Here is a 25,224-nt window from a genome sequence, read left to right as displayed (position 1 = left end):
TCAAAAAGAGAAAATAATCAGGAAAATAAAAAATGGTATTAGATTTTGTTAAGTAGGTGATTATATTTATTGATAATAAAAAAGTAATTTTACCAAAGGATACCTCTCCAAAGTTAAGCTCAGGAATGTTAAAATGAAACGTTGGGCCCATTACACACCCCCTGCCGTAAACAACAGGACAAAGAGTTGTTCATATATATACTTACCCCATACTGCAAATTGAAAAGTGAAATTTACTGGTCATCCAACAAAAAATAATAATAAATAATAACAAATCTATTCATTCCTCATTTAATTAGCCAACTAATTAGTTATCAAAAGGCTCATAAAATATAAAAGTAAGAAGTTGCAAGAATGACAAGTAAAAAGTCATTCTTGATTTACAGAATGTTCACCAAACTGTGGTACAAAACCTATATACTGTGGGTAAAGCAATTATGTATTGAGTTTATCTGCAAAGGAGAAGACTAGAAACTACTTGGGAAGACAGGTGAATTATTATAACAGTTGTATGGTGTATCCTTGAAAAACAGTGGGCTACAGAAACAGCAACACATTATCAAAATTAGTCAACAAGACACTTACCTAAATGTGAGGATGAGAGGCTGCGGATTCCCTAAAACAGTAAAACAAAACTCCTCGGAAAAGGTGCCCAATTTGTCAGAGGAGAAGTGGACCTCCAAGACATGGCAGGCCCCAGGTGGCACCAAACCCTCCGGAGGGCTGAAGGAAAAACATAAACCCATACCTGTAGTGGGAGGCATGAGACTATACGGGGCATCTATAAGTCCCTTATTGCTTACAAGCACCTTGGGGAAAGGTCAAAGAAGATAAATTTAGTTATGGTGAACTGAAGTTAGATTTTGATATCATTCACTATGCTTGGAATGTACTCAATGCAATTGATCACCATGCAGTGGCTATATACTAAATGTTATAATTAGATTACAATCAGTGCAACTGAAAAACAAACAAACAAAAGATGCATCCACATACTGATTTATTTTTAATTTATGAATGTATTTTTGTCACTTCCCAATACAAATTAGCTTCAAATCTTTTTATTAAAATAAAAAAAATAAAATGCATAGCTTTCTATACATGCAGTCGAAGGTCTAAGTTTTTTTTTTACATTTGGCCTATGTACACAACCACATTGGATTTTAAATGAAACACTCAAGCTGTAAATTAAATTAAGACTTTAATTCAAGGGGTCTGACAAAAGTATAGCATTAACCATTCAGGAATTACAGCCATTTTCTAATACACACAACAAATAGCTGACAAGCAGTTGCACTTCCAGGTTTGGCCTGTTACCTTGTTACGAAGTGAAAGAAGAAGTGTCTTTGCAAAGTAAAAGTGTCTATTATTAGGTTAAAGAATTGATTTATTCTTTAATCTAATAATGTACACCTTTACTTTGCAAAGACCCTTGTTTGGACCTTATGTAGGTCATAGTGCACATGATCAGCCAAGAAATGCAAATATAACACTTTAAACCAACTCGAGGCCTTTTAGCTGCTTGATTAGCAATTGCGTAACAAGGGAACAGGCCAAACCTGGAAATACAACTGCTTGTCAGCCATGTACGTGTGTGTTAGAAAATGGCTTTATTGGCTGAATAATGGTTGTACAGTCAAGACATGACTTTATGAATGAAATACAGACACTTGAATTTGCTCATATCTTGGGTCTTTCATTTCCAGTGTTGGGGGACGTTACTTTTTAAAGTAACTAATTACATTACAAAATTACTGTAACTAAAAAGTAATCAGTTACATTATAGCATTACAGTACTTTCTGATAAAAGTAACTAGTTAGAGTACTTTTCCATTGCAGAAAATTTAAACTCCTTTGCTCCTCATGAATGTTTTAGTCAAGGCCTTTATAATTGTTCTACCTTTATCACTCAGCGAAGTTTGGCCCATAATCTCCTACGCGGTTTCGTCATGATTCACTGTAAGTTTTGGCGCTGTGATAACGTTTCCATCTTTCCGCGGAAGCTCGCAGATCTTGCAGAACTTTGCGGAAGGTCGGGTGGTCATTCGTGGCGGCTCATAACACCACTTCTCACCACGAGTTAAATCGCATAGATGAGATAGGGGTATAACTAGGGTTGGGTATGGTTTGGTTTTTTTTCCGATACCAGTGCCAAATCGATACTTTTAAAGTGGTATCAATGCCAAAACGGTGCCTGAACCGATACTTTACAAAAGCCACAAAATGATGGTGAATGACTCAAGAATAAATTTTTTATAAACAAACTTTTTTTTTTTTTTTTTTTGTCAAATTGGCAGACTTTGCAATGGTAAATAGGGTCACTGTTATAGTACTACTAGTACTAGCTGGAAAGCCATAATTATAAACAGAATCCATGTTACATTAGTATTTTACAAATCATTTGTTAGCATAAATGCAAGATTTGCATTTTGAAATTAACATTACATTAGCCTTCTACTAACCTGCGGAAAGGCTGCTGTCGTTATCATAATCGGTGGACCCCTTTTTGCTACGGTTGGTATGGTTGGGGCTGGGGTCATCCACACCGATAGTGCCAACTGTTATCCGCAAGCTGTCAAACACTCGTTTTTTCCCCATTACACGCAACCGATGTAAAACATTTGCTGCACGTCGCAGTGTCTGAATCCTTTCTTGTGAAATAAAGCCACACTTTCGACCGTTTAGTTTTAAGCATTTTAACGAAAGTTGTTTAATTAAGCGAGCTAAGATAGCAGTAGACCACCTGCTGCAAACTCCGATGGTCTCATTTCCTGATGAGACGTGCTTTTATTTTTTTAAATCTAATTTAATAAACTTTTAATCTACAAAAATAAAATGGACAATAACATTACTGCAACAATGTTTTGGATTTGTATTATCAAAGCTTTCCGAAGTTCTCGAGATTTTTCTAAGGAAATAATTATTTTTTCTGATAATTTCTGACACCCCATGAATGCAATATTTAAATTTTACTAGCGATCATATGTGTTGATGAATCTGATGCTTATTACAACAGCGTCATTCAATCGACAGTTCAGGCATTTAAGTGGCACCAAAATGAGACTGTTTCAGTCCGGTACATACCGGTTATATACCAGTGCTGTATTGGCACCGGTTTTCGGTACCCAACCCTAGGTATAACAGCAGGAACAACAGAGAGGGTCAAGTTTTCGGAGGCGGGGCTTGTAGGAGGACTTTCACACATAGACACTAACGGATTACACTTCACTCCTGTCTGGCTCACGGATTACATAAATTGTCTGAATTATGGATAACATTTTTGAAAATATAACTAAATAACTAAGTACTTAAATGGCGGACCTAACACATTAGATTACTTGTTACATCAAAAAAGTAATCCAGTTACTCTAACGGGTTACTTTGTAATGCGTTACACCCAGTACTGTTCCTTTCACATTCAGTGTGCTGTTGTACAGAGGACAAATGCCTAAAAACTTAAAAAATTGTGGGCCCAACTACTCCACCTAATTTTGTTTAGTAAATGTGTAGACAGGCTAAAATCAAGTTGGACAATATCAAATGCAATATAGTAATAATAATAATAATAACAACAATTACAATAGTCAATATTAATATTATTGTGGTATGTGTTTTTATATGTTTTAAATTCAGAAGAAAAATGCATTTTTTGCCATACTGTTCATATTATACGATGTTTTAGAAGTTTAATATGATTAAATGACCTCCAGTGCTATTGCTAGAGATGACTTTTGTGCTTACTCATACCTCATAGCTGTGCTTAGAGCCAACAAAAATGTTTCCAATGTCAACCAGATCAACATTAAACTGCAGTTTGGGTCCCTGGCCTTCTCCTTTTATTTGCAGTGTCAAACGTGCCTCTCTGCCTGCGTGAGGACAATCATGATACATCGTTGGCCTCATAAGTTGAAGCAATAGAGTAGTTTAGCAACAATTTTTAAGTAGCTATATAAAGCTTGGTTCAAAAGTTAGTACTCCCTCTGTTAATTCTACATGTTTTTGTGTAAAAAACATAAAATGCATCTAATTATAGTGGGTCTTATATACTCAGCAAAAAAAGAAACGTCCTCTGACTTTCAACTGTTTTTACTTTCAGTAAACTTAACGTGTAAATATTTGTATGAACACTAAAAGAGTAAACACCATAAGACATAAACTAAAAATGTTTCACAACGTGTCCCTGAATGAAGGGAGGCTTAAAATCAAAAGTACCAGTCAGTATCTGGTGTGGCCACCAGCTGCTTGAAGTACTGCAGTGCATCTCCTCCTCATGGACTGCCTATTGCGGACAGTCTGAGCACTGATGGAGGGATTGTGTGTTCCTGGTGTGACTCGGGCAGTTGTTGTGGCCATCCTGTACCTGTCACGCAGGTGTGATATTCGGATGTACCGATCATGTGCAGGTGTTGTTGCACGTGGTCTTCCACTGCGAGGATGATCAGCTGTCCTTCCTGTCACCCTGTAGCGCTGTCTTAGGCGTCTCACAGTGCGGACATGGCAATTTATTGCCCTAGCCACATCAGCAGTCCTCATGCCTCCCTGTAGCATGCCTAATGCACGTTTACGCAGACGAGCAGGGACCCTGGGCATCTTTCTTTGGGTGTTTTTCACAGTCGGTAGACAAGTCTCTTTAGTGTCCTGCATTTTTAAAACTGTGACCTAAAATGCCTACTTTCTGTAAGCTGTTAAGGTCTTAACGACCATTCCACAGGTGCATGGTAATTATTTGATTATGGTTAATTGAACATGCATGGAAAACATTGTTTAAACCCCTTTACAATGAAGATCTGTAAAGTTATTTGGATTTTTACAACATTATTGTTGAAATACACAATCCTGAAAAAGGGGCGTTTCTTTTTTTGCTGAGTATATATAAAATGCAAATATAACCTCAGATGGATAACAACGCATACCTTGTTTTTTATCATGCAATTATTTATTAAACAAAAATGTTAATAGATAAAAATAGGAATATGTGGGCAATCCTAAGTCTGCTCCATGATTTAACAGCTTGTAGATCCACTTGTAGCAGCAATAACTTGAAGGAATCATTTCCTGTATGACTTCATCAGTCTTTTCCCTCCCAGGAATTTTGAACATTCCTCTTTACAACATTCTTTCATTTCATTAAGGGTTTGGGATATCAGCTCTGTCAAGGTTCCGCAAAAGCTTTTCAATTAGGTTAAGGTCTGGACTTTGACTAGACCATTCCATAGCAATGATTACAATCAATAATTAATCTTTACAGCCTTTTGATGTAGATTTACTCATATTGCAAAACCCAATTTCTCCAATGATTTTGACACCAAACTGTCAGACAGATAGCCTCAGATTTGCCTCTAGAATACTCTGGTATACAGAGGAGGTCATGCAAGAATGACCTTCTCTGTATACCAGAGTATTCTAGAGGCAAATCTGAGGCAATCTGTCCACTATTGGGCGGTTATTGGCTCAATAACTGCAAGGTGCCAAGAGGCTGTGGCTGCAAAACAAGCATCATCGAATCATTACCAAATTATCACCCCTCTACCGCTGTGCTTGACCATGGGTATAATAATTCACTGTAATTCACTGAGCTCCTGAGAGCTCATTTCAGTGATTGTGGAAGCGGTCTGCATGCCTAGGTGCTTCTTTACATCTACATACACCTGTAACTATAAAAATGATTGGAACACCTGAATTCAATTATTTGGATGGGTGAGTAAATTATTTTGCAAATATAGTCTTCTTCTTTGTCTTTCACTGTTCCCTTTCAGGGGTCGCCACAGCGAATCATCCATCTAACCCTATCCTCTGCATCCTCTTCTCTCACACCAACTAACTTCATGTCCTCCCTCACTGCATCCATAAATCTCCTCTTTGGTCTTCCTCTAGACCTCCTGCCTGGCAGTTCCAACCTCAGCATCCTTCTACCGATATATTCACCATCTCTCCTCTGAACATGTCCAAACCACCTCAATCTGGCCTTTCTGACTTTATCTCCAAAACATCTAACATGGGTTGTCCCTCTGATGAACTCATTCTTGATCCTATCCATCCTTGTCACTCCCAAGGAGAACCTCAACATTTTCAGCTCTGCTACCTCCAACTCTTCCTCCTGTCTTTTCTTCAGTGCCACTGTCTCTAAGCCATAGAGCATCGCTGGTCTCACCACTGTCCTGTACACCTTTCCTTTCATTCTCGCTGATACTCTTTTATTGCACAACACACCTAAAAATTATCTCTACCCACTCCAACCTGCCTGTACCCACCTCTTCACCTTCTTTCCACACTCTCTGTTGCTCTGGACCGTTGACCCTAAGTACTTAAAGTCCTGCACCTTCTTTACCTCTGCTCCCTGTATACTCATCGTTCCTCTTGAGTTCCTCTCATTTACACACATGTATTCTGTCTTACTGCAGCTAACCTTCATTCCTCTTCTTTTCAGAGCATACCTCCACCTCTCCAAATTTTCTTCCACCTGTTCCCTGCTCTCGCTACAAAGCACAATGTCATCTGCAAACATCATAGTCCATGGAGACTCCTGTCTAACCTCTTCTGTCATCCTGTCCATCACCAGAGCAAACAAAAAGGAGCTTAGAGCCGATCCTTGATGCAGACCTACCTCCACCTTGAACTTTTCTGTCACACTTACAGCTCTCTTACAGTACATGTCCTGCACCACTCTAACATACTTTTCTGCCACTCCAGACTTCATACAACACCACAGCTCCTCTCTCGGCACCCTGTCGTACGCCTTCTCTAAATCAACTAAGACACAATGCAACTCTTTATTACCTTCTCTGTACTTCTCCACCAGCATCCTCAAAGCAAATACTGACTTTGATGTACTCTTTCTAGGCATAAAACCATATTGCTGCTCACAAATGCTCACCTGTGCCCTTAATCTAGCTTTCACCACTCTTCCCCACAGCTTCATTGCTTTATGCCTCTGTAATTGCCACATCTACCTTGTTCTTAAAAATCAGCACCAATACACTTCTTCTCCATTCTTTTGGAATCCTCTCACTCTCCAAGATCTTGTTAAACAAACTAGTTAAAAACTCTACTGCTACCTCTCCTAAGCACTTTTATACCTCCACAGGTATGTCATCAGGACCAACAGCCTTTCCACTCTTCAACGCCCTTCTCACCTCACTTTTACTAATATTTGCTACTTCCTGCTCCACAACAGTCACCTCTTCTACTCTTTGTTCTCTTTCGTTTTCTTCATTCATCAAATCTTTAAAGTAATCCTTCCATCTTCCCATTACCTCTCCTGGCATCTGTCAGTACATTTCCATCCCTATCTTTAATCACTCTAACATGCTGCACATCCCTCCCATCTCTATCTTTCTGCCTCGCCAACCTGTACAGATTCACCTCACCCTCCTTACTATCCAATCTAGCATACAAGTCCTCATATGCTCTTTGTTTGGCCTTTGCCATCTCTACCTTCACCTTACGCTGCATCTCCCTGTACTCCTGTCTACTGTCTTCAGTCCTCTCAGAGAACTTCTTCTCAGCTAGCCTCTTTCCCTGTATTCACTCCTGGACTTCCTCGTTCCACCACCATGTCTCCTTGTCCACTTTTGCCTTACCTGATGATACACCAAGTATCCTTCTACCTGTCTCCCTGATCATATTGGCTGTAGTTGTCCAGTCAACTGAAAGCACCTCCTGACCACCCATAGCCTGTCTCAACTTCTCCCTGAGAACTACACAACATTCTTCCTTTCTCAACTTCCACCACTTTGACCTTTGCTCTGCCTTTGTCCTCTTCGCCTTCCTCACAACCAGGGTTATTTTACACACCACCATTCTGTGGTGTCTGGCTACACTTTCCCCTGCCAACACTTTGCAGTCACTAATTTCTTTCAGATTACAACGTCGACACAAAATGTAGTCTACCTGAGTGCTTCTGCCTTCATTCTTATATGTTACCCTATGTTTCTGCCTCTTCTGGAAGAAAGTATTTACTACTGCCATTTCTATCCTCTTTGCAAAGTCCACCACCATCTGTCCTTCTACATTCCTGTCCTGAAGACCAAACCTGCCCATCTCAAATTCAAATTCAAAGTTTATTTGTCACATACACAGTCATACACAGTACGATATGCAGTGAAATGCTTGTACGACCGTCAGTGACCTTAAAAAGAAAATAAAAGCCATATATAAGGTATAAATATTAATAAATTTAACTAGTAAAATAAACTATACAAATTATAGAAATATAGGAATAAAAATAATAAAATAAACAATTAAAAAAGTATACAGTGGTGTGAAAAACTATTTGCCCCTTTCCTGATTTTTTATTCTTTTGCATGTTTGTCACACTTAAATGTTTCTGCTCATCAAAAACCGTTAACTATTAGTCAAAGATAACATAATTGAACACAAAATGCAGTTTTAAATGAAGGTTTACGTTATTAAGGGAGAAAAAAAACTCCAAATCTACATGGCCCTGGGTGAAAAAGTGATAGCCCCCCTTGTTAAAAAATAACTTAACTGTGGTTTATTACACCTGAGTTCAATTTCTGTAGTTACCCCCAGGCCTGATTACTTCCACACCTGTTTCAATCAAGAAATCACTTAAATAGAAGCTACCTGACACAGAGAAGTAGACCAAAAGCACCTCAAAAGCTAGACATCATGCCAAGATCCAAAGAAATTCAGGAACAAATGAGAACAAAAGTAATTGAGATCTATCAGTCTGGTAAAGGTTATAAAGCCATTTCTAAAGCTTTGGGACTCCAGCGAACCACAGTGAGAGCCATTATCCACAAATGGCAAAGACATGGAACAGTGGTGAACCTTCCCAGGAGTGGCCGGCCGACCAAAATTACCCCAAGAGCGCAGAGACAACTCATCCAAGAGGCCACAAAAGACCCCAGGACAACATCTAAAGAACTGCAGGCCTCACTTGCCTCAATTAAGGTCAGTGTTCACGACTCCACCATAAGAAAGAGACTGGGAAAAAACGGCCTGCATGGCAGATTTCCAAGGCGCAAACCACTTTTAAGCAAAAAGAACATTAAGGCTCGTCTCAATTTTGCTAAAAAACATCTCAATGATTGCCAAGACTTTTGGGAAAATACCTTGTGGACCGACGAGACAAAAGTTGAACTTTTTGGAAGGTGCGTGTCCCGTTACATCTGACGTAAAAGTAACACAGCATTTCAGAAAAAGAACATCATACCAACAGTAAAATATGGTGGTGGTAGTGTGATGGTCTGGGGTTGTTTTGCTGCTTCAGGACCTGGAAGGCTTGCTGTGATAGATGGAACCATGAATTCTACTATCTACCAAAAAATCCTGAAGGAGAATGTCCGGCCATCTGTTTTTCAAGTCAAGCTGAAGCGATCTTGGGTGCTGCAGCAGGACAATGACCCAAAACACACCAGCAAATCCACCTCTGAATGGCTGAAGAAAAAAAAAGACTTTGGAGTGGCCTAGTCTAAGTCCTGACTGAATCCTATTGAGATGTTGTGGCATGACCTTAAAAAGGCGGTTCATGCTAGAAAACCCTCAAATAAAGCTGAATTACAACAATTCTGCAAAGATGAGTGGGCCAAAATTCCTCCAGAGCGCTGTAAAAGACTCGTTGCAAGTTATCGCAAACGCTGGATTGCAGTTATTGCTGCTAAGGGTGGCCCAACCAGTTATTAGGTTCAGGGGGCAATTACTTTTTCACACAGGGCCATGTAGGATTTTTTTCCTCCCTAAATAATGAAAACCATCATTTAAAAACTGCATTTTGTGTTTACTTGTGTTATCTTTGACTAATAGTTAAATGTGTTTGATGATCAGAAACATTTTGTGTGACAAACATGCAAAAGAATAAGAAATCAGAATATTTATGAAAGATATATGAAATAGTTTTTCACACCACTGTATATAAAAATTTTAAAGTGACAATGGCTGTGCAAATATGCATGAAAAGTGACTAAAGAAAGTGTCATGTGCAATGATCAGATATATAAATATGTAGTGCATGAATGTGTCCATGATTGTCCAGTCAATGTCAATGTTTAAAAAGATATTACTCCTGTGAAGTGGTGTGATTGAGAGACCTTATCGCCTGCTGGTAGAAGCTCCACCTCAGTCTCTCTGTGTTGGCCTTCCCAGACCGCAACAGAGAGAACAGTCCATTGTTGGGTTGGCTAAGGTCCTTTACGATCTTCCTGGCCTTGGTCCAGCACCGCTTGCTGTTGATCGAGTGCAGGTCAGGGAGCTCGGTGCGGATGATGCGCTCAGCTGATCGCACCACCCTCTGTAGAGCCAGTCTGTCCTGCATGGTGCTGTTTCCAAACCAGGTCGAGATGTTTCCCGTCAGGATGCTCTCTATAGTACAGGAGAAGAAATTCCTAAGCACCTTAGAGGGCAGTCTGAAGTCTTTCAAGCGTCTGAGGTGGTCGAGACACTGCCGGGCCATTTTCACCACATTGTTGATGTGACAGGACCAAGACAGGTCCTGCGTGATGTGAACACCAAGGTATCGAAAGCTGTCCACTCTCTCCACTCCTGTTGATGATGGGGGTCTGGTAGTTCCTCTCCTGCTTTTTACTAAAGTCCACTATCAGCTCCTTTGTCTTGCTGACGTTCAGGAGGAGATTGTTCCTCTGGCACCAGTTCTCCAGATTTCCAATCTCCTCTGGGTAGGCCGACTCATCATTGTTGGTGATCAGGCCCACCACGACAGTGTCATGAGCAAACTTGATGATGACGGTGGAGTTGGTAGTGGCCACGCAGTCGTGGGTGTACAAAGAGTACAGCGGGGGCTCAGAACACAACCCTGGGGGGGCTCCAGTGCTGAGAGCAAGTGAAGCTAAGAGATGTCCGCCCATCCTTACTGCCTGTGGTCTGCCAGTCAGAAAATTGGAGATCCACTTTGATGAGCTGATGAGCTGAGTCCCAGGTGCTCCAGCTTGGTGGTGAGTGTGGAGGGAATTATGGTATTAAATGCAGAGCTGTAGTCGATGAAGAACATGTTAACATAATTCCCTTTCCTAGTGTCCAGGTGAGTGAGTGATGTGTGGGGGAGATGTGAGATTGCATCGTCTGTGAAACGGTTCAGGCGGTATGCAAACTGTAGTGGGCCGAGTGTGTTCGGTAGTGAAGAAATGATGAAGTCTCTGACCAGGCGTTCAAAGCACTTCATTACTACTGAGGTAAGGGGCTACAGGGCGATAGACATTGAGAGAAGCATGATGAGGTTTCTTTGGGACAGGAACAATGATGGACTCTTTGAAGCATGTGGGGATCACCGACTGAGATAAAGAGATGTTGAATATCTCTTTGAACACAGGTGCTGGCTGGTATGCGCAGGCTCTGAGAATACGACCTAAGATTCCGTCTGGTCCTGCTGCTTTCCTGGTGTTTACTCTTTTGAAGGCTTTCCTCACGTCATGCTCGGTGATGATAAGCGCCCCTTGACTTCCCAGAGTCCCGCGTCTTGTCCATGCGGTGAACCGAGAAGAACTCAGCTGGCTCCATCCATCTTGGCAATTCCCCAAGAAAAACATCTGTTCCCTTCCCCAGCATGTCCATTGAAGTGGACCAATCACCACTCTTTCACCTCTGCATCACTTCATCTAACTCACTCCAGAATGTCTCCTTCTCTTCTAACTCACATTCTATCTGTGGGGCATAGCCACTAACAACATATAACATCACCCCTTTAAAATCCAGCTTCATACTCATCAACCTGTCTGATACTCTTTTCACCTCTAGAACATTCCTAACAAACTCCTCTTTCAGGATAACTCCTACTCCATTTCTTTTTCTATCCACACCATGGTAAAACATTTTGAACCCTGATCCTAAGCTTCTAGGCATGCTACCTTTCCACCTGGTCTCCTGGACGCACAGTATATCCACTTTCCTTCTCTGCATCATATCAACCAACTCTCTTGCCTTCCCTGTCATGGTCCCAACATTCAAAGTCCCTACTATCACTCCTAAACTCTTGCCTTTCCTTTTCTCTTTCTGCTTTCGAACACGCCTTCCTCCTCTCCTTTTTCGACCAACAGTAGCCCAATTTCCACCGGCACCCTGTAGGCCAACAGCACCGGTGGCGGTCGTTGTTAACCCGGGCCGCGACCGATCCGGTATGGAAATGCTATTTGTGATTCGCATCATTGATTTGGCAAATGTTTTTAAGTCGGATGCCCTTCCTGACACAACCCTCTGCATTTATCCAGACTTGGGACTGGCACAAGAAGACACTCCATCCATCCATGGACGGTCTTCATTAAAAGAAAATATATTTCATTCACCCTGCAACTGCGTTCACTCTCTCTCAGCATGGAATCCATGACAGATGAACAGACCTTATTAAACGCAGCAGGGACGCCCTTTGTGACGGATCTGGCCGTGTCAAAAGGCTACACAACCATTTTGGTAGTAATCGATCGCTTCTCTAAGGGATGTCGATTTATCCCGTTTGGTCCCTTCCATTCCACAAAAAAAACTCTTAAAATTTTTTAAGTTCTGTGGGCCTCTTCTATGAACTCTAATCTTTAGTTCCTTTAATAGATTTTCGATTAGATTCAATCAGATGATTGGCTGGGCCATTCGAGCAGCTTTATTTTCTTTCTCTGAAACCAATTGAGAGTTTCATTGGCTATGCATTTGGGATCATTGTCTTGCTTAAATGTCCACCCATCATACGATGTTTCTTGTGTGACACCCTGGTAATGAAACACTTTTATATAGGCCATCACTTGGGCCTGAACCAGCTGATAATAATTTTGGGCAGGATTGGGCAGGATTTATTTCTAATTACTGATTGATTTCAGCTGTCATTCTTCCCTGTGTCATTTCACATTATTACCCATAACTTAATTCATGGGCATCTGATTTAATGCATTGGTTGTTACCATCATCTGGGGAAAATCCCATGTCAATAGCATCTTTATGATCTTATAGAGTATCCTATGAAATCAGTCATTGAAATTTCATCTCTCACTGGTATAATCAACATTTGTGCACGCGTGTTCTGTTTACTATGACACTGTGACCACGTGTGTGAAACATATTTAATTTTGTGTTTGTTAGCGTGTTTGTACAGCGCACATATAAAGCAAAAGCAAGTCTTATAGAGGGTAAAGATCCATTTTTCCTCTCCTCTTGTGTTTCGCAACAGAGCGGAGTTTGTGTGTAAGGCAGAGAGTGTGTGTCTATGTGTGTGCGAAGCCGAAAGGAGTTGGGTGGGGTCTGTGTGTGTGTGCGCACGCTTCACACACACAGACACATACTCTCCTTTACCCGAAATGAGTTGGGGGTGGGTGGGGGCTGTAAAGCCGAGTGTGTATGTGTGTGCGTGTTTGTGTGTGTGTGTGTGTGTGTGTGTGCGCACACGCTTCTGCTAATTCTTCTAATAAGCTGAGTCTGAAAGTTTAAATTTTTTGTACTGTTTATAATGTTTTCAGACATCCATTGTGTGTGTCGTCGGCAGTTTTTTCCTGAGGCTTTTTAATATTGTCCATATCGATATCAGAATTATATCGTATCAACCAAAATTAAGAAATATATCGTGATATAACTTTTGCCATATCGTCCAGCCCTAGATGGGCTTAAAAATTAAAGTTCATATTACTAAACAACTGGCTTTAAAAGAAAAAGGCAACTTAATGTTATTTGTTACACAGTAAAAAAAAGATTTTTATTTTAACTACAGCAATAGTAGGCTAACCAGTACCTGTGACATCACAGTATATGGTGTGTTGGTAAAGTTTGGCTTCAAGAGGCTTGAAGATGATGCTAATTTCAGCTGTGCAGTTTGGCCAGATGTCCCCCTCCTGTAAGCAATACAGACATACAGTAACTCAACCATAGTGTTATTTTAACTCTGCTTCACTAAAAACTGCAAACCAAGCACTTAAGCTGTTTGAAAACAACCTGGTATTTTCCTAATCTTTAATTATCTACTTTTAAAGTGGCCAGATATATGAACAGTAAAAGCAGTCTGTTTTTTTTTTTTTTAGGAGTACAACATTTTACAACTTGTTACAGAACATTTTGTGAAAGTTATCTTTAACATGAAAGGGTGTTAAATGGCACAAATGCCAAAATATCAGGTCTTTTTTATTTTGATTCCGCAAAACACTATAATTCCACCTCCCACAGTTGTGTCACAATGGACAAATCAGCCTGCAGTTGTATGAAAAGTTAATATAAAGTTTAGTCAAAGTGAGATATGCTAAACATGTTTTTAATTGTGTTTTTGTCACAAGTCACAAATTGAGCTTTGTTGCACACCAAAATTTTAATTACAAAGATTGTAGATTGTGAGAAATGTTTAACAACATAATGACAATTGTGAATTGCACCATCTGCTTTCTCATCTATCGGTTTCAATTCAGTAGTTAATGACAGCAAGCTAGCATAGGACAGGTTATGCACAACATAACTTTGGTTAAGGCATTGATCAATAACATATACAACCTTGGTCGCATTAGGTTATAAGCAAGTCCAGAAATCTAATTTGGAAAGCGGGATGTAGTGGGCGCTTGTACAATGTGGCAGAAACACAGAGCAAATTGAACATAGTATTGTCTTCCTTGACATGCAGCTGACCTGCTTTTTTTTTGGACATGTTCCGAAAAAGCCTATTTCGGATCTGATATCAAAGCAAAATGGAGTAAGAACTTATTAATAAGGATGTATTAACAATGGGTGTTGTCTGGTTAACAATAACCATATACAGTAACTAACGCCTACACAGCTATGTATAAAGAGATATACAAGAGATATTTGTCCAAACAGGAGAGTGATAGAGTGCTGCATCAGATGACCTTTCCTCCACAATCACCCGATCTAAATCAAATAGAGATTGTCTGTGATGATTTGGACAGTATAGTGAAGAAAAACTAGCTAAAAAGTATTCAACACCATTGAGAACTCCTTCAAGCAAATGGCAAGACTGTGTAAAGCTTTTATTAGAGCAAAAGGTGTCTACTTTAAAGAATCAGCAATATAAAATAAATTCTGGGTTATTTAAGACATTTCTGTTGACTACATGATTTCATATTGTTTTGTTATAATTTTAACGTTGAAAACACACACACGTTTTTCTGCCACTGGTCTTTTTGTGTGTATGTGTGTGTATATGTGTGTGTGTATGAGGTTGTGAGTGTGTGCTCATTAGACACCTGTGGTTCTATGATGATATTCTGGTCACTGAAAGCCAGGCTGTCCTGATGAAGCTGTTTGCGTCTTTGCTGGAAGGTGCGTGACAGCAAAGAGAGGCGGTCTCGAAGAGTGGGGTCAGCACCACATTCTGTTAAAAACTGCTGCATCTCATCATTTTCCTCTTGTTGAAGTTCAGAAAAGAACCTAGATATAAAATAAAAGGTAGAGAGGTAGAGAACAGAAAAAGGAGTAACTGATTCAGATTCAAATTGAACTGCTTCTCTGAGGTACACATCTCAGGCCCATTTCAGTTTTCATTGGCAGTATTTTAATAGGTTGGCAGTTTTCTGATAGAATAATTAAAATGTAACCAGTCAGTATACAGTAACATGTTTTTAGGGTAGGTCAATCTACAAACTCCAATTTAACCCAAATCTACTGGTGGGTTCAGAGTTTCAGAGATTAAACTACATGTATTTCATATAAGATTTTTTGTAGCTCCTGAAGAATCAAAGGCACTTATTACATAAATATTTTTTACTAAGAACTGAACAATCTGGAGGTTGCATGCATTTGTACCACACACACACACACACACACACACACACACACGCCCACACACACACACACGCCCACACACACACACACACACACGCCCACACACACACACATGCCCACACACACACACATGCCCACACACACACACATGCCCACACACACACATGCTGTGGACATTTGACTATTACGTATGTATGATTCTAGTTCAGAGAATAACCTTATCTAGAAAACACAGACCATCACTTTTGAGATCTGTTGTTTTAACCATTCTTTTATGACTGGCCTATGCTACGTACTGTAATTCACACTTACAGTCATGAGTAAAAGCAAGTGCCCCCTCTTTTAATTCCAGTTTTTTTTCTGTAAAAACATAATAAAAATCATCTGAATGCAGAAGGTATTGGTATTAGGCAAAAATAACCTCTATGATGAAGATCATATAAAAAAAAATTCACCAGCTATTATTTATTTAACAAAAATTAAGTCAAAATGAAAATGCATGTGGGCAATACTAAGTACCCCCTTACTGCTTCCACAGGCTTTAAGTTTAAGTTTAAGTTGCAGCCAAGTACTGCTTGCTAATTATAGGCCCTTGATTAATTGATTATCAGCAAGTGTTCTGTCCCCTATAAAAGCTGAAGTTTTGGCAGTTTGTCTGGAGCATTCCGGTGTGTGTTAAAACAATTCGGAAAGGGTTATAAAACCATTTTCAGACAATTTGGAGTTTAAAGTGGAAAGCATTTAAGATACCCAGACCCTACAGGGATTTACTGAGTATGCCAAATGTCACAGTACATGACAGTACATTTAGAAGAATATTTACATAACAAATATGGTTTCCTTAGAAAAGTTGCCAGGAGAAACCTATTCTTTCTAAAAAAGTAATATGAAGGCACAAGTAAGGTTTTGATTTTCACCTGAACAAACCACAAAATTTCCTATGGACAGATAAGACCAATGTGCAGTTGTTTGGCCTTAATGCCCAGCATTATGTTTTGCAAAAACCAAGCAGCATTTCAGCAGACTATTCTGTATACCAGTAGAATAAAGTATTCTAGAGACAAATGTGAAACCATCTGTCCTCAGCTGAAGCTTGGTCCTGTGTGGCAGGACCTTCAACTTATTGATGCTAACGGTGGATCCACAAGAATATTGAATTATGGCAGTACTTAGTATTGCCCACATGATTTTTTTTTTTTTTTTAAATAAATAATAGTGGTGACAAAATGTATACGCTGTTGTTCATCTGAGGTTGTATTAGACCAATACTTAGACCCCCTACAATTAAGTTTTTACATAAAAAAAGAATTAACTGAGGGAGTACTAACTTTTACAAATTCTTGTGTGATCATACCAAATATTATGTATTCTTTCTAAACATGTAATAAACGTAAGCTGTTTGTTGTTTTTAATGATAATCTAGCGATTTAAGGGGTGAACCTAAACTGACAGGAAGACTCCCGAGTTGTCCCGAGAGAGAGTCCCGAGAACCTATTAACATTGCTTTAGTCCATCTAATTAGACCTTAGTCTATGTTGTTCCTCCTCCACCTCAGTGGCAAAGCTTTTCCACTGGAAATGCACGATGGAATCACTTCTGTTCAGTATAGCCACTGCACGCTGGTTCGCCATATTGATGTAGGTCTTCTCCATCAACAGTGAGTTTTTATCCAGCCTTACATTGATATCTGTCGAAGCTCCATACAAATTGATATAAACATCTTCTCCTATAAATGAACAAACAGATAATTTATGCACATTGAACTTAGCAAAAAATTCACTGAAGTTTTACACAGTTTTTGCTAAGTGTGAATTAATCAAAAATACACTGGAGTTTTACATGTATTGACTAAAATTAGGGTAGATTAACTTTAATACATATCATGTGAACTCAGCAGAGTTTGCTAATGTAAAAATCAAATGCTTTAAAGAGACAAGAGACTAAGCTTATGACAACCTTAAATATTCATGCTCGAACAGATACCCTGACCTAGAAAAACAATAACTGAAAACACACAACACAGAAAGTGTTCATATGGACAACAAAGATTAAGGTTTCAGTTTTGTACTAACAGCTGGTGAAAGGATTCATAAAAAATAAACACTCAAATGTCTCCTTAAAGTTTCCAAAGAGCTAATATAGTGTACATAGTGTAGATGGTTTTTATTTTTTACATTGTTAATTTTTTCGCCTGCAGTAAGTAGTATCCATGAACAAAATTCAGCCTTTCAAGGACCCAATTGACTGACACTCAGAGGCCCCTTTCCAAAAAAAAAAATGCAAATAAAAGCTTCAATATATCATGAGGAATTTTACATATCAATATATCAGGAGAAATGTACTTTTTGACTAACTGTAATCTGAGAATCCCTCAGGAATTCTATACAGTATTTTACACTGTCCAATTTCTTTGCCAACATACAGGCCAATCAGGAGTACTACAGGGTTTTCTGCTTTAAAATGATTGCATTTACAGAGGGTATAGAAACAACCCCCCCCCCTTAAAATAACAGATTTTGTTGCTTTGAAACCTAAAATGAAGACAGACTGTTTTTGTTTAATCCAGCTGTATTCACTCAGTGAACTTTTAACATCCATGTGTAAGATATAACACCAGCGTGTCAAAAAAAAAAATCAACACCGTAAATCCAATCAGGTGAAGCCTTTTCAATGGCACACGAAGCCCACTTTCATTTCTAAAGCAGACGAAAACTAATCAAAGAGGCCTACAGCAACTCTGAAGCAGTTACAAGAATTTAGGACAAAGAGTGGTCATTCTGTTATTTTGCAAAAAATAAAAAATAAAAAATACTTTTCATCTGTTCCACAATTATTGGCACCACTAACAATTCCCATAAAATAAATGGCATTGAAACATTTTTTAAAAAATTACTATAGTTTTTAAAGTTGATCAGAGTATCTATAAACTTTTTATTAATAATTCATGACTGTGGTATAAATATGACATGACACAGAGGCCTATTTCTCTTATCCACTCTTCAACATGGGAAAGATAAGAGAACACCACATTCGAGTAAGGCATAAGTGTGTCGACCTTAATAAGTCAGGCAATGGCTACAAGAAAATAGCCACTTGCCTAAACTTGCCCATGTCTACAGTCAAGGGAATCGTTAAGAAGTTTAAAACAACTGGAGCAGTGATGCCACCATGCACAGTAAGGAGGATGGTAAGAGAAGTTTAAAAAAAATTTTGCAAAGCTTTCCGTTAGAAAACTGCATTAAAGAGTGGCATTTTGGGGTCACAAAATCTCCATAACAAGCATCAGACACTATCTACTGTACATGCCAACAAGCTGTTTGGGAGGCATGCAAGGAAAAAGCCTTTTCCCAACTTCAATTACAAACATAAATGTCTGGAGTTTGACCTAGTGCGGGTGTTGTGAGACTAAGATAGAAGCAACAAACACTGTCTGGTTCTGGCGTAAAACAAAAGAAGAGTATGCGGATAAAGCACCTCATGCCCACTGTAAAGTATACTGGAGGATCTGTGATGCTGTGGGCCTGTTTTTCTTTCAAAGGCTCTGAGAACCTTATTAAAGTGCATGGCATCATGACTTCTTTGAAATACCAGGACATTTTAAATCAAAACCAGATGGCCTCTGGCAAAAAAAGGTGAAGATGGGTCGTCATTGGATCTTTAATCAAGATAATGGCGCAAAACATAAGGTGTAATCTACACAAAAATGGTTCAGTTGAATTGTGGTTCTATATATTTACAAAAATATATATCTTTATTAGATGCCTAAGAACACATCTTAACTAGGGGTGCCAATAGCACCGTAACCCTGGGTGGCTACATACACACACACACACACACACACACACACACACACACACTACACTACACTACACTACACTACACTACACTACACTACACTACACTACACTACACTACACAGTTTAACCTTAGATTGCGAGCATAATGCGTTCCAGAAGTGTGCTTGCAATCCAAAGCACTTATTTGTACAATATTTACTTGTATTACATTTACAGTACTTGTTATTTACCAATAAGAAGTAATGAAAACTCAGATGATTCGTTCCACAACCCAAAAATATTCATGTAAACATGAATAATACAAAGTATAAAGTTAAAATAAAAAAAATTACTTGCACTTTACCTTTGAAAAGAATCATAGCTAGAGTAATACAAGTGAGGAGAGGAAGAGGAGGGACTGTGTATGGAAGTATCTAATTATTCACAATTATTCACATTTACACTCTAAAGGCAAAACTTATTTCAATGATCAACTTGCAGAAAAGTAAATAGCAAGCAAACCGCAACCATCTTATTTGTCTGATAATAGATTGATATAAAATGCAAGTCGCCATGAAAGAAGCATATTTTCTCTGTATCGCACGTCTCTGTCTGACCAGATAGTCAGATGATGGGGAAAGATTCTTGTGAAAAAAGACAAAGAAAAAACATGGGGTTGTGAAAAATAAGAACACAAATTACACTGTCAGCAAAGAGCTGATACTTCAGGTAAATATCAAAGACTGCAAAGCCATGCACATTGCTCAGTTGTAAAGATCTGAGACCCAACATGCATTAGAATTGTAAATGCAGGATGATAGTGGAGCCTATACTGTGGAGCATATACTAGTGCTTTGCTAGTGTAAAAATCTAATTCTTTAAAGAGACAAAAGACTAAGTTTATGACAGCCTTAATTATCTATTTTAAAGCTTAATTATCTATTTAAACTAGTTCTCTTTAGGGGCATTCAGTCAAATGGTCCCAAAGCAAGCAATAACAGTTTTTTTTTTTTTTTAATCTAACATTTTGACAGATTTGGCTACATTCAAAGCAGCAGATTCATACTCGAACAGATACCCTGACCTAGGAATACTAGTTATGCAATACTCTTTACTATCAAGTCATGCTGAATGTCCAAGGGCAAAGACACACTGAACATCCATAGTGTATACACACTTATGCACATGCAAGTGCACAGACAGAGATAGAAATCCCTACAATTAAAGAAATATCATTTAGATCTTAAGCTGATCTTTGTGCCTAGACCTCGCACCAGCTGTTCATCCTTTTTATAAGCGCCATCTAAAATGATCATGTTGTTTTAGAACAGAGTGTCTGTTCTTTAAGCAGTCCATTAAAATCAACTTGTACCAAACATTTTTACAATAAGAAATCAAATAACAGGCCAAAAAGTGTCAATGCTGTGTTTTTTCTCCTGGCTGCAGAAGTAATTAAATATGTTTGACTGTGTTAGCCACAGGGGTGAGTTTAAGAGAAAAACCTCTGTAATGGCATGTTAATAACCAAAAACACTCCATTTGAAGGTGCATATTTACAAATAACTTTTTCAAACTTATTTCATTTTATTTAAATTAGATTATGTGTTTGCCAAAAATATGTTTCACATTTGTGGTAATATATTTGACTAGCCATAAACTAAAAACTATGTGACTGTGGTGTTCAATTCACTGTAATCGAGCAGCATTAATGGAAGCACAGTACAGATGTAAGTACTGAACCTGTGTGATAGTGGAGAAGTAATTGTTGGCTGTGGTCTCCAGTAGTTCTGGGAAGAAATTCAACAGTCACTTGCATGCTATCTCCAACACTAAGGGTCCCTACTGATGGTTCCACAGAAAATGGTCTACGAGGAGGAAAAAATAGATGCAAAAATAAACACATATGCATATGCAAATAAAAAGCATTGAGCAACCATTCTCTCACTTTACCATAGTGTGTACTTACTTCTGACAGCTGAGCTGAAATTTGGCCTCAACTATTCCAATATTGCGTACCAGGAGGGTTTTTTGAGATAAAAATTTGACAGGACAAAGAGAAAAGTGTAGCTCATCTGGAAAGTCTAGGATGGCACGTGGCCCTATTGCCCGGATGGGCACCTCAAATTTCTCCCTCTCCGTCATACAAATTATCCGGTAGCTATAGTCCTATCAAAAACACCATACATGGAAGAGACAAATGTTAAAAAGTTACATGACATCAAAATACCTATAAATTACATATGACTGATTTATAGCAATGTACTTGACGAGACAAAAATAGAATGCACTTATATACAAGTTTCTCTTACATGATACAAAAATGTATAACACAAAGGCAATTTTTTTTTATTAAAACTACAAAATTGCACAGGTATTGAATGGCTGTATATTCCAGTTGAATAACTTTGTCAGCTTTGTTTAAGATAAGGTGCCATCATTTACAGTATTTTCTTATATTATTTTTAAAATGTATGGTGCAAGTTTTCTCTGTGAAAACTACTGTAATCTGACTCTTGCCTAGGCATGGGCTAGTGTCCTAGTCACAGTCTATGTTGCCCAATGTTGCCGGTGCAGGCTCAGAACCTACCAAGACCCTGATCAGGCAAAAAGTGGCAAAAAGTGGACATAAACATTTGACTGAATGCTTTCAGTCAGTGGCTCATGTCATCTACCAGCTCCTCACTTGATTAAGGAAAAAATAATGTGCGTGCATTCAGTTCCCTGGCCAGCTCCACTGGGAGGGGTAAACTATCCTAGCCCACCACGCCTGGTAGAGGATTATTATCTACTGTCCTGCTGTCATCAGCGCCCATCCAATGCCAGGCCAGAAAGTGAGATGTTCTTTGTGCCTTTACTCACAAGATTTCTCTCTCCTTTCTTCACAGACTCTGAACTCTCTTGAGATTACCCATCATCAAACCACCAAGAAAAGACTCTTGTCACCTCCTCTGCATCCTCATCATTAGCATTCACCATCCATCTTGTCTGAACACTGCTGCTGCTGTAGGCATAATGAAATCACCTCCTTCACCTGCCTCCTACCATTCCTATCCTTGCCTCACCAAGTGACGATTTTTGTTGTTAAATTTTGTAGTCATATCGGCAGATGTGTGGCCTTGGGAACCTCTCCTCATCACATGTGTGAATGGAGATCACCACGTATCACCAGCGAGGACTGATAGGAACACTCAATTGCAGCCATAGTGAGATCCAACCCGCCTGTCACGCTTTTGCTAGTGAGACTAGCCAGGACTGTGCACAAAGAAGATGAAGGAAAAAAATTTAAAAAAGTTCATTTTGTCACCTCTAGTGCAAGAAGAAAACCACCCAGCATGCATGGCACAGACCAAGGACAACAGCGTGGACATGGTGGCTGAAGGTGAGAAACATCCTCCCTCTTAGTGGCAGTGGCACGCAGCAGCCGCTCTGAATCCAAAATGGTGCTACTTTAGTTTATTTCGTGTTGTAGCCCATCCTTACATGGCATATAAACAACCGGTGTCCGTACATACCAGTGGCAGACACGTTTGCTATTCAGATACTCATAAATAACATACAGGATAAGCTGCGGGAAAAGCTGCTTGACCTCAACTTGCTGCAGGGACCATGTCTTTAGCAGTGCCTGGTGCCGGTGGCCAGAGGAGGGGACTTCAAAAGGGGTGCGCGAGGAAGCGCACCAACAGAAATGCAGCTCTGTGCGGCAAGACTCGTAGCGGTAGCTTGTGTGTTTACGGAATGATGTGAGAATTCTCAATTTCTGTGCTAGATTTTAGCTCATTGTTGGTGGAGTTTGTAACTGTTATATGTAGACCTTTTTGTCATTAGTCATGAGTTCATAAGTTCCACCACACAAAATTAAGCAGAAGATTTGATTAGGCAAAGCAGAAAAGTCTTCATGTTAAAGATTAACTGCCATGCTACCTGCCATCCATGGATTATTTAAAATGAGGCTTTTCATGTGTAAATTTCAGTGTGGTTTAATTACATGTTCACATAGGTACATGGCAATATAAACACAAACAACAACTATACCTTTTTCTCTTGCGGAGTGAATAAAACTGTAAAAGTGGATGTCATGCCTGGGGCCACTTTGTTGCATACATCTACTGGGCTCACCACCTTGAAATACAGGGAGTCATCTTCAACTATCTTCACCAGGTGAGGGATCTGCAGAAAGTAGGAAAAAGAATATATTTGTTTTGCGTACAACAGGAGAATGCTCCTTCATGTTTTTTTTTTTTGTTTTTTTATCACCAGTGACGAGGCAGCTTTGAAAAAATGATGATTTGGGTTTGTCATAGCCAACGTCCGAAATAACAAATTAAACTTTGATCAAACAGGTCATCCGCAGTTTTTTTTTTCGCAGCATGTTAATATATACATAAGATATTAAATAAAGATATTTATACAGTGGAACCTCGGATTACGAGTAACGTGGTTTACGAGTGTTTCGCAAGACGAGCAACAATTTTTAATAATTTTTGCCTTTAAAAACGAGCATTGTCTTAGTTTACGAGCACCGAGTATCATGTTTCACGCATGCGCTTCTTGTTTTAACAACGAGCGTTACATCATCACAAGTGAGCCAACGGTTTTTCTCTCTCTTGCAGCAGAATTGTAGGTAATTGCCTCTCCTGCTGAGTGAATACACACACGCACTGTGTGTGTGTGTGTGTGTGTGATGTACGTGCGCGCGCACACACACGCATTAACGGAGAGACCATTTTTAAAACCGTTTAAAAATTAGCAAGGAACATTCCTAGTCACACTCACGTGAGCGCATACTAACAGGATCACTGCTGTAAGTAAAACAACAACAAAAAACAAATTAAACAGCTCCTCACCTTTGAAAACAATCGCGACAGAGTTTGTGTGTTTATTTGGCAACCTGAGAGAAGGGGAGCTGTAAAGCCGAGACCTATCGTCTCCCCTGCTGGGTCTTAGTGCTTGCAGTGTTTTTGAGTGCGCGTGTGTGTTTGTGTCTGTGTTAGGCAGAGAGTTTGTGTGTTTGTTTGGCAACCTGAGAGAAGGAGGCTGTAAACGCGAGCGAGCCCCCATTCAGCCCCCTCTTCTTAGGTTGCCAAATAAACACACAAACTTCTCTTTGTCGCGATTGTTTTCAAAGGTGAGGAGCTGTTTAATTTTTTTTTGTTGTTGTTGTTTTACTTACAGCAGTGATCCTGTTAGTATGCGCTCACGTGAGTGTGACTAGGAATGTTCCTTGCTAATTTTTAAACGGTTTCAAAAACGGTCTACCCGTTAATGTGTGTGTGTGTGTGTGTGTGTGTGTGTGTGTGTGTGTGCGTGCACATTTTACACACATACACCCTGCGTGCACAAACGAAAACCCTTATCTGTCGGGATTTATTAAAAAAAAAATTTAAGGTGAAGTACAGGTTAATTTGTTTTATTTTTACTTTATATTTTGTGTTAATTATATTTATGTATTTATTTTTTGGGGCTGTAGAACGAATAATTTAAGTTTTCATTATTTCCTATGGGTAAATTAAATTTGGTTTACGAGTGTTTTGGAATACGAGCCTGCTTCCGGAACGAATTGAGCTCGTAATCCGAGGTTCCACTGTATTTAAATAGGAGTGATTCTGAGATGTTTAGTAAATATTGGCCATGAAATTTTTAAAATGGTTAACAGCACACTAGCAGTACACATACTGTATACTATTAAGCTTAGTTTGTGGTTAAATATGCAAAAATTTTAATGAAGGCAGAAGGGTAGGCCATTGTAGCTTGAGCATATTCAGGGAATAAAATTTAA

General features: G+C 39.2%; 1 protein-coding gene across 1 annotated transcript in view; it reads right to left on the bottom strand.

Moving 5' to 3' along the window:
- The window catches only part of LOC128527483 (hydrocephalus-inducing protein-like), a 224,907-nt gene that overhangs the window by 186,398 nt on the left and 13,285 nt on the right, over positions 1-25,224 (bottom strand). Inside the window, exons 5-13 of the mRNA XM_053499884.1 lie at positions 23,481-23,615; positions 21,415-21,614; positions 21,189-21,313; positions 17,197-17,398; positions 15,135-15,318; positions 13,682-13,781; positions 3,748-3,866; positions 586-809; positions 94-161 (exon numbers count right to left, since the gene is read on the bottom strand). Of these exons, the coding sequence (XP_053355859.1) occupies positions 94-161; positions 586-809; positions 3,748-3,866; positions 13,682-13,781; positions 15,135-15,318; positions 17,197-17,398; positions 21,189-21,313; positions 21,415-21,614; positions 23,481-23,615 (1,357 nt within the window). The remainder of the gene's footprint in view (positions 1-93; positions 162-585; positions 810-3,747; positions 3,867-13,681; positions 13,782-15,134; positions 15,319-17,196; positions 17,399-21,188; positions 21,314-21,414; positions 21,615-23,480; positions 23,616-25,224) is intronic.

Source organism: Clarias gariepinus, chromosome 7, assembly GCF_024256425.1.
Source record: "Clarias gariepinus isolate MV-2021 ecotype Netherlands chromosome 7, CGAR_prim_01v2, whole genome shotgun sequence".
Taxonomy (NCBI): Eukaryota; Metazoa; Chordata; class Actinopteri; order Siluriformes; family Clariidae; genus Clarias; species Clarias gariepinus.
This window is presented reverse-complemented; position numbering and strand designations above follow the sequence as displayed.